General features: G+C 49.7%; 1 protein-coding gene across 1 annotated transcript in view; it reads right to left on the reverse strand.

Annotated features, from left to right (window-relative positions):
- Positions 1 to 419: 419 nt before the first annotated feature.
- Positions 420 to 9,560, reverse strand: part of LOC144243710 (lipopolysaccharide-binding protein-like) — a 24,461-nt gene continuing 15,320 nt past the window's right edge. The window contains 7 exon segments of the mRNA XM_077778845.1: positions 420 to 1,208; positions 2,762 to 2,838; positions 3,650 to 3,713; positions 5,930 to 5,972; positions 6,749 to 6,816; positions 7,383 to 7,550; positions 9,458 to 9,517. Coding sequence (XP_077634971.1) covers positions 1,077 to 1,208; positions 2,762 to 2,838; positions 3,650 to 3,713; positions 5,930 to 5,972; positions 6,749 to 6,816; positions 7,383 to 7,550; positions 9,458 to 9,517 — 612 coding nt within the window. The 3' untranslated portion in view covers positions 420 to 1,076.

Below are 9,560 nucleotides of genomic sequence, written 5' to 3' on the forward strand. Positions count from 1 at the left end.
AAGTGGCTACTGTTATTATTATCCTGACCAAGGCCACATGGTTAGGAATAGACGAAGCCCACGTCTGTCACCTGTCCAGCCTTGGGACGGATGGCGCAGGCAGGCAAGTGAATGAAAGGAAAGAGGTGGGGGCCCACGAGGCCGTGGCCTACCCTGCCGACAGCCGGGTGACAGCGCATTGTCCCATCTTGGAACACGCCTCTGTCACACGCAGTGTAAATGGGTCTATTCCCTGTGAATTATCTGTTAGCCGGCAGCTCCATCCATCTGCTCATTAACACAATAAAAAAAATATCAAACGAGCCTTCTGATTCCCAGTCCCCAGGGGCCCAGCTACATAACTTGGAAACGACTCTTTAGTAAGTCTGATCAAAGGCTGGTTGTTCAGTGATTAGAAATCATGGCCTCTTCCTCCAGGCTTGGGGCTCGTAAACAACAGTTGGATGAGCTTTTTATTTTGGTCGGACTGAAAACCTAGAGGGATCTATTTCTTCCTAATTTACACCCATTTCGATGGGAAGAGCATCAGGAGGCTGAGGTTTTGCTCTGGGAGACCCGGTGGCTCCCTTATCTGCAGCAAGCAGGTGCGCCCATGAGCTGCCCAAGCACAGTGAGAGACGCGAGCCTTACAGAGCGGCCATCAGTGCCAGGTCCGGGGCTGAGCGGGGAGCAGAGCCCCTTGTTTTCTCATGGAACTTCCTATAGTTGCAGCCAGTGAGAAGGGGTGGGTGGTCAGGGTTGAGCCTTGGAGAACATGGATAGAGCCGACCATTGAAAGACCCCTCAGGCACAAGAGGGTGGTGAAGAGGGGAGGTTCAGCGAGTGGTTCCTTCATTGAACCATTCAATAAATATTTACTGAGGACCTACTACATGCCAGGCACAGGGATCAGATGGTGGCTCAAAAAGATGGTGTCTGTCCTTAAAGATAGTACAGGAGAGTGGGGGAAGATGGTCCAGTGGGGGGGGGAGGGGGAGTGAAGTCCAGAGTCAGAGAAGGTGTGCGTGCACCTGCGTGGGGGCAGGGGCCAGGCAGACCCCTCCTCCAGGTCTGAGGACAGGAAAGTCTTCATCTTCTCAGAATATCCGGGAATCCGCAGCACATCTGGAAAAGCACCTTGCTGATCCAGCTGTGGCCTCCAAGCCGCCGTCTCTCTCTTTCTCTCAAACTCTCATGTACTGGACATTGGCGCCTAGGAACAGGAAGTCCTAGGAGAGGCAAGACAGGACAAGATGGTAAAAGCATCCTCTACTCCGAAAAGATGTATCTCCACTTAAAGGGAGGCGCACGTCTGGGGAAACACAGGCTCTGGCAGAAACCAGGTCAGTGCATAAATCGGGAACATACGGCCATCCCCAAGGTCTCCATAAAGCACAGTTTTGCCAGCCACCTTCTCTAAGGCGGCAATTTATCTGTCATTTCCCAAGCTGCTGCTTCCTGGCAGGCCTCATAAATGTCCTTTGTGTCACCTAAATTTTCTCTCCTTCTCGAATGACACAAAATTGTGCGTGGCTGGGATTTACTCTCCTACCTTCCTGGTAACTTTCCATCACCCGAAGGAGTGGGAACCTCTGAGCTCCAGGCAAAGCCCAGTTCTCTCCCACAGTGATCCATCCCTTGCCTTTGGAGGTCAAACACATGACCTCGGAATTCTAGTGAACATGGTAGTATAGAATAAATCTTCTGGTGATGTCCCACATGCCATACCGAGGCCAGCTATGTGAACTGTCAGTTTTGGCTTAAATAACGAGCTGACTCCTTGTAATCACTCGGCAGGAGGTGGACGTTGAGCATCTCTGGGTCCAAAAGGACTTTGGATATCTGTTTTCCCAAATATAGCAGTGGGTCAGTGTTTCAACCTTCCTGACCACGCTGCCGCCCTTCACGCCGCCCTTCACTCCCTCTAGCGGCTGTTAGTTGCTGGATATTGACGACGGACCGGATGCAGCGCAGCATCTCCTTAACTGCTCACAGGGCTGCTGACCCAGTCATCCCACCTTACAGATGCTATTCTAGAAAGATCGCCCGAACCGTGGGTACAGACAGACCAGAACATGCTCGGTCAGCAGAGAAGGGTGAACAATCAGACATGTTCCTTGGTATTGAAACAGTTCAGGAAGTTATGGTCTCGGACGGGTAGAACGGTATTTAGCATTGGAGGGGCGTGGACTAGGTTTCAACAACAACAAAAAAGGAAAAACAGCAAAGAAAGAGCACTAGCAATGCAACCATCCCAAAGAAACACACACACACACACATTTAAAAGATACCTAGAGAAAACAAAATGACTGGAAGGCAGCCCCTGAAAATTCCCACTGTAGGGGGTGGGGAAGGGGGTGATGGGTTTTGAGGTGAAGCGCATCAATCCTATATTAATAGTAATGCTCTTCCGCTTAAGAATTTAGGAGAAATTTTCAAAGCTTATAAATGGCTTTCATAACCTGGGCTGTAGCCATGGCAGTATTTTCAAAATGAGCTGGTCTTGAAGTTCCCCACGATGGTGGGGGAGGGGGGTGGGTGGGAGGCAGTTGGGGGACACGCTGTGTCAAAATGCCCCCTGCCCCAGTAGAGGTACCACTTCTGAAGGATACGTGGATGGCTGCATGGCATCTAGCCATGCCCGGGGCATCCCTCCCCAGTCCAGGCTTTCTGAGCTGTAAGGCTGGGCTGGGTCCGACCCGCTGAGCTATGGCCCCTGAACCTGGAAAACTAACCAACCCCCCTCCCCCCAATCCTTAAAAGCCCACCGGAACCCACTGACCTTGTAGATCTCGAGAACGGGGTCATAGAGCTGAATGTGCTTCAGCAGAGGGAGGGGAAATCCTTCCGCCAACTTGTCTGGAGGTTGAGGCATAACATTGAGAGAGATTCGTTAATAAACCACAATTATAAGTAAAGTTATAGGAAAAAAATCAGTTCCTCTCTGCGAACTCTGTACACAGTATATATGATTTAATTATCACCAAAGATGATGAAGTAGAGAAGACTATTATTTCCAGTTTACCGATAAGGAAATTGAGGCACAGAGGGGCCAAGGAACTGTGCTGGGTCAGAAAGCAGCAGAACTGGAATTTCAGCCCAGGTGGGCTGCTATAGGAGCCTGAACTCCCAGCCGTTTGCAGTGGGGGGGTGGGGGAGGGGGTTGGGGCAGCACAGGCGCATGCGGAGAAGCTGGTGGGCACCTGCTCTCTCTCTGCCTTCCGCCCCTGTCCTGCTCTCTGCTGCCGCCAAATGAAGGAGGTCCTTGTGGAAACAGTGTTTAGGGCTTTATGCTTTATTTTCTGACTAGGGAGTTGGCAACTGACTGGGAATGGTGAATTCAGAGATGGGCCACCTTGTGCCCTCTATGTTAACTTGGTCCTCAGTCTTTTACCTGCCGTTTCAGGGTGTAGGGGGCACTTCTGTGAGTCCTTCCTCCCTCTTAGGAGGAGGTTTCCTGTGCTCCAACTTCGCTAGAGCCCTGGAGGGAGATGGGGCCACCTTCAGTAGGCCCATCTCAGACAGGCCGCTGCAGCTCAAAGAGGAGAAGTGACTAATCCAAGGTCACACAGCCTGCAGGAGAGCCCTGTTTCCCATCTCCAAGTCCAGCTCCTTTCCCCGCAAAGAGCTCTGTCCTCCTTGATTTGGAAAGATCCATAGTGATTCTTACCATTGACCTTAGGGTAGAGCGTGCTGAGAATGTAGTAGTTGAGTAGCCCCTCCAACAGCTCCACCTGGTGGAGAACAAGAGAGATACAACTGTGACCACACGGGCCATTTTGCCACCAGCAAACCTCCATGGCCGCCCTGGGGCCAGCTAATCCTATACCTGCCGACATGGCAAAAAAGACTGAAAAAAAGCAAATTTCAAATAGATGGTTACATCGTGCTACTATTTTATTAGGTAAAACTATCTTGAGATGCACATTTACACGTGTGCAGAGGGACAGACACGCTTGAAAGATTATACACCCACCTGTCTTTCCTCAGAAAGAACATCCGGGTTGGCCTTACCTTTAGTATTATTTTTTTTCAATTTAATTTGTCTTTCTCAGAATGTTTTCCTGAATTACTTTTACTCAGCTTTTAGCGTTCACCACGTGCCCGGTATAGGGCTCAGAGCATTGCATATACACCTGATTGGTTCAATCTTCACAGTAATCCTTTGAAGTTGATATTACTGCCTCCATTTCACAGACAAGAAAATCGAGGCCCACAGAATGAAAGTGACTTTTAGAAACTGAGCCCCAGGGGCAGCATTTGAACCTGGATTTATCTGATTCTATCGTTCTTGGTTTCTACATTCCATGTTCCGATGACTTTTTATGAATCTTTACATATGAATGTTTTACCTCATAGAACATTTTGAATTATGTTAATGTTTATTTATTTCTGAGGGGGGGGGAGAGACAGACGGTGAGTGGGGGAGGGGTATATAGAGAGGGAGACACAGAATCGGAAGCAGGCTCCAGGCTCTGAGCTGTCAGCACAGAGCCCGACACAGGGCTTGAAGCCGCAAACTGTGAGATCATGACCTGAGCCAGACCTGGTCGCTTAACCGACTGAGTCCCCCAGGCACCCCGCCTCATAGAACACCTCTTATACATGCCACACGCAGATGCAGTATTAGTGGGTTATTACTCACTTGCTCCTTTGGTCCCTGAAAGGAGTCATCCTTTGGGGTCCCTGTGGGTAGCATCCCTCCCGACAGTTTCTGTGCTTGTTTCTACTTGGTAAGTTCATAAGGGAAGGTCTGGACAGCAGAAGGCAGGGGGTGGCTGGCCAGAGGGGCCCGTGACGGTGGGGTGGTGTTTGCAGGTTAGAGTCTCTCCATCTCTGGCTTGGCCCGTGAGCAGGAACTGCCTTCCCTCTGGTCAGAGACTTTCCCTGATGACTTCAGCCGGTACTGATCTTCCCACGGCCTTTCTTACTTTAACACGGGCCTCCATTTCACCACCTGTTCCTCCTTGTGGACCCATCGCTTGGTTGAGTTGCCCACCATCCATTCCTCTTGCCTTAATAACAGAGCTCCCCTGGGGACCCCTCCTTTCCGGTCTCAGTCCATACGGCTTGAGACCACACATCCTGGCCCCGGGAGTATAGATGAAACCCACATTTGGTCAGTCGGCCTTGTCCAATTTTTAACCACAGCGATTGTCTGAAGAATGGCCACACGATTAAGATTAATCCAGTGAGAGGAGCACCTGGATTTTGTTCGGTAGTTGATTTTTAAAAAAATTAAACTACAGGAAATGTGGGGTTTTCCACCAATGGGAAAAAAATGAGGATGAAGCCAACACAGACGGCAGCAGAAGGGAGAGATGGAGAGAGATTCTTGATGCTCTAATTTGAGCACCTAGGTCCAGTTGTGCCTGAAACCTCTAGTCTTGGTTTTGTTCTGTTTTTTTTAGTTTTATGACCATATAAATTCTTCCTGTCTGCTTAAGACACGTGTAGTTAGCTTTCTATTCTTCGTAGTTAAAAGAGTTCTGTCCAGGGGCACCTGGGTGGCTCGGTCGGTTGAGCATCTGACTTCGGCTCAGGTCATGATCTCATGGTTCGTGGGTTCGAGCCCCGCGTCGGGCTCTGTGCTGACAGCTAGCTCGGAGCCTGGGGTCTGCTTCGGATTCTGTGTCTCCTTCTCTCTCTGATCCTCCCCTGCTCACACTGTCTCTCTCTCTCACAGAAATAAATAAAACATTTTAAAAAAATTAAAAAGAAAAGAGTTCTGTCCAACAGACAATTTAACTACACCTTATCTTGTACTGGGGTGTAACTGCTCCTTGGCCTTATGCTTCATGTCCTCGAGAACTTCTACACTTTTCTAGGGCAGAAAGCAGCTCTTCTAATTTTTCTGTTTTCTACTATAGGTGCCATAGCATTGCTTAGTAAACACATGAAATTAATTAATGCCTTTATCATTTCATAAATAAAAACAATAAGAACTTACATTGAATACTCCAACTTTAGATTCTTTCAGCTCTACTTGTACCCTATAACAAAGCAGAGAAGATTCAGAGATGTGGTCATGATGCTCATGGGAATTTCCACCTAAGGAACATGGGGGTCCCCAGAAAGGAGGCACTGGCTTGAGAAGACACAGAGCCAAGTGTGGGGCAGGGACTGAAAAAGATGATTAAGTATCCAAACCCAGTGACACCACCTTATTGTGAAGACTGGCAGAGGGGAGGAGGGAGGTGCAGAGGGGCTCAATCTTTATCTTATGCTAGAAAGTCAACATAGCTGATGTTTAAAATTCACAGGTTAAGCCAAAGGAGTACTAGGTAATTCTTTCTTTATTATTATTGTTTTAAAGCTTATTCACTTTTGAGAGAGAGACACACACACGGAGTGCGAGCAGGGGAGGGGCAGAGAGAGGGAGCGACACAGAATCTGAAGCAGGCTCCAGTCTCTGAGCTGTCAGCACAGAGTTGGATGTGGGGCTTGAACTCACAAACAACAAATCATGACCTGAGCTGAAGCTGGACGCTCAACCGAGCAAGCCACCCAGGCGTCCCATTAAAAAAGAATTAAAAAAAAATTCCTTAGAAATTTGGAAGTAATGGGGATTAGGTGGGAAGGAAGTTTATGGAGGCAGGACCACAGGGCAGAAACTAAGGTAAAATTTAAGTTTCCTTCCCCAATCGTGGGTCCCTAATATTGAGAGGATCCGCTCACATCCCCACCCCCAGCTACAGAGAATCGGCTAGAGAGTCCAGAGCGAGGGAGCCCAGGCGAGTGTCCCCAGGTGGGCAGAAGGCTGACTTACTTTCCTGGCTTCAGGCTCCCGGTGATCTTGCTGGTGTTGAAGGTAAACATGGCAGACACATTAGTAGCCTGGAAATTCCAGCAGAAGAGAACAGGTTTTTATATGAGTAAGGTTGTCACCTACGGGAAGGATAACTATTAGGACCAACTGTTTCCTTTACACAAACAGCTTAGTAAGTTAAAGCAGGCACTTGTCCACTGGGCTGTAGGCTCCCAGAGGCTCATCATAGGTACGCGATACATGTTTGAACTCGGACTTGAACATTTTTCACTTGAAATTGCCGACTATGAAAGCGATTAAACTACATGTAGTCTTCAGGGGTCAGAGTAAACAGGTCAAAGACTCTCTCCATCTTCCTTCTAACAATAGGCCAGTCTCACGTGGTGGGGACACATACATTAAACAAATAATCCTGCAAACAACTATCTAAGTATCTTCTTAATTGCTGTGCAGAAAAATAACAAGGTCTTGTAAGGAAAAAAACGACAGGGGGCCTAAGGTGGGTCGGGGGGTAAGGGGCAATCAAGGAAGGCCTCTCTGAGGAAGTGATAGTTGAGATCTGAAGGAATTAACCAGGTGGTGAGAAGAGCATGCACGAAAAGGGAACAGCATTTGCAAAGGCTTTGACCCTTACCACGCCAAGCCTGAACACAGGCTCCCTGCCGGAGCTGGGCAGGAGCACAAAGCCTTCAATCTCCATCTCGGGGGCCAAGGACAGATTCCCAGGGCTGATGTTCAGGAACGGGGCCGAGGCCATTGCTCCCTGGAGCTCCAAGTTCATGTTGGGGTACAGTCTGGCTAACTGGGGGGACAGAACAAGGAGTTTTTGTCAAGAGAGGGAAATAATGCGGGTTTGCCAAGGGAGCCCCCAGGGAGTCAGGCACAGCTGAGAATGCTTTCTGATTGATTTTATTTTCACAAAATGCTCTGTTCTTCTTTCTCTTAATGGTTCACCTGGAGACCTTTCCCTGTCACCAGACATCTGGAGCTGCGTCATGTATCTCACAGCTGCACTGGGTCCATCTTGCATGGGTAGTGTGACTGATCTAACCATAGTGTGCCTCGGGTGGTTTCCAAGGTTTTGCCGTGATAATGATCCCCCCGCCCCCGTGTGTACCTTTGGGTATTTGGGAGTTGGAGGGGGGAATACGTTCCTAGGAGTGGAATTGCTGAGTCAAGGGCAGGGGTATTTTTCAAGCTCTGGACAAGTATTGTCAAACTGTCCTCCAGAAAGGTCGGGCCAGTAGTTTCACGCCCTATCCCTCCTGGGGAGTGAGGGGAGACATCTACCGCTTCTCCGCCCCCTCCTTGCACTCAGGTAAACTGTACACGCAGACAGCAGACCCCTGTTTTTGAGATGTGACACAAGTAGATCCCACAGTTGCACAAGTGCTCGTGATTTGCTGTTTAATAGAATTTAATTTGGGGGCAAGACTGTTCCCTTTTAGGGAAGGAGCAGCACAGTCCCTGCGAGACTTTTTTGTGGTGCAAATATAAAATCTGCATCCTACTGTAGGGGGGAGATATTTCCAAGGTTGGGGAGATCAAGGGCTTCACTGAGAAGGTGGGCTGAGTTGCGTCTGCCAGGCTGAGGATGACGCAAGCAGGAAGGGGGAGGAAGAGATTCCTCCTCTTTCTAGGGCAACAAGAACGTTGGAGCCGGGGTCCGGCTCAGGGCCCTCCAGACTCGTTCTGACAACTTGGTAGCAGGATGAGCGGTTCTGAGACTCCAGAGAGAGAAAGAGCCCATGGGGGGCACTTATGGAAGACATGACCCAGGCACTTGAAGTTTAACAATTTTCCCGTTATAGTTCCCTTCAGCCCACCTCAAGCCTTCTGCAAGGCAAGCTCAACACTCCTGCCTGTCTGAGCTGTGTCTGGGGTGGACTGGGAAGGGATGTGTGTGGGGTTAGCTGCGAGGCTGCCCACAGTGAGCTGGTGGGAGGTTAGTCACTGCTGCGCTGATGTCGCATTGACCACGAACCTCCGGTCCATTGGGGAGACTGGCTATGTGAGCTCCGGGAAGCCCATCTGAAGGCGGGCTAGATACCCGTGGAAACAAGAGTGCGGAAGCTCCTGATCTAGCTCGACGGAATGATCTCCCGGGACGGTCAGGCAAAAACGGAAGGTACAAAATCGTGTGTATAGTACGTTTCTGTTTGTGTAAAAAAATGTAAGAAAGTCCCAGTACTGGTTTGGCTACACATGGAACATCCCCAGGAGGAGGTACGCTGGGGGCGTGGACTGTGGGGGTTGGGGCCAGGAGTGGATGGGAAAGTTTCCATTCTAGAACGTTTTATGTCTTTTGAATGATGAACGATGAGAGTTTAGTATGGTTATCAATAAACTTATTATTTGCTAGTAGGGTGCCTGGTCCCTCATATGCCCTCTGTGATGGTCTGATGTTATTAATTAGGGTGCATTTGGCAGGACGCGGTGGCCTTCTTGGGGTTCTCAGATACCATCAGTCAAAGACTGGGCACCTGTGGTCCCACGAGACGTGGAGCTCAGGAGTCTGCTGTTTGGGCTTTGGAGAGAACGAGTCCCCAAGCCTGCAAAGGGAAGTCCCAGCCCCCCCTGTGCCCCCCCTCCCCCCCCGGGGCTTCACTGCTGGACTTGCAGTTGAGAGTAGCACTGAGGCTTTAAAGAAAAGCTCCTGGAGGCTAGTGAGCCTGGCCTGCACCTGCCCAGGGCTGAGAGAAGGCTTACCCGGGGGGCGAAGGGGCGGAAGGACTTGGTGGTCAGCCGGATGCTAGAGCCAGAAGGGACCTGCAGCAAAGAGACATGGTTTTAGGGTACTCCCGCCAAAGCT

This window comes from Crocuta crocuta, unplaced genomic scaffold (genome assembly GCF_008692635.1).
Source record: "Crocuta crocuta isolate KB4526 unplaced genomic scaffold, BGI_CrCroc_1.0 scaffold248, whole genome shotgun sequence".
Classification (NCBI taxonomy): Eukaryota; Metazoa; Chordata; class Mammalia; order Carnivora; family Hyaenidae; genus Crocuta; species Crocuta crocuta.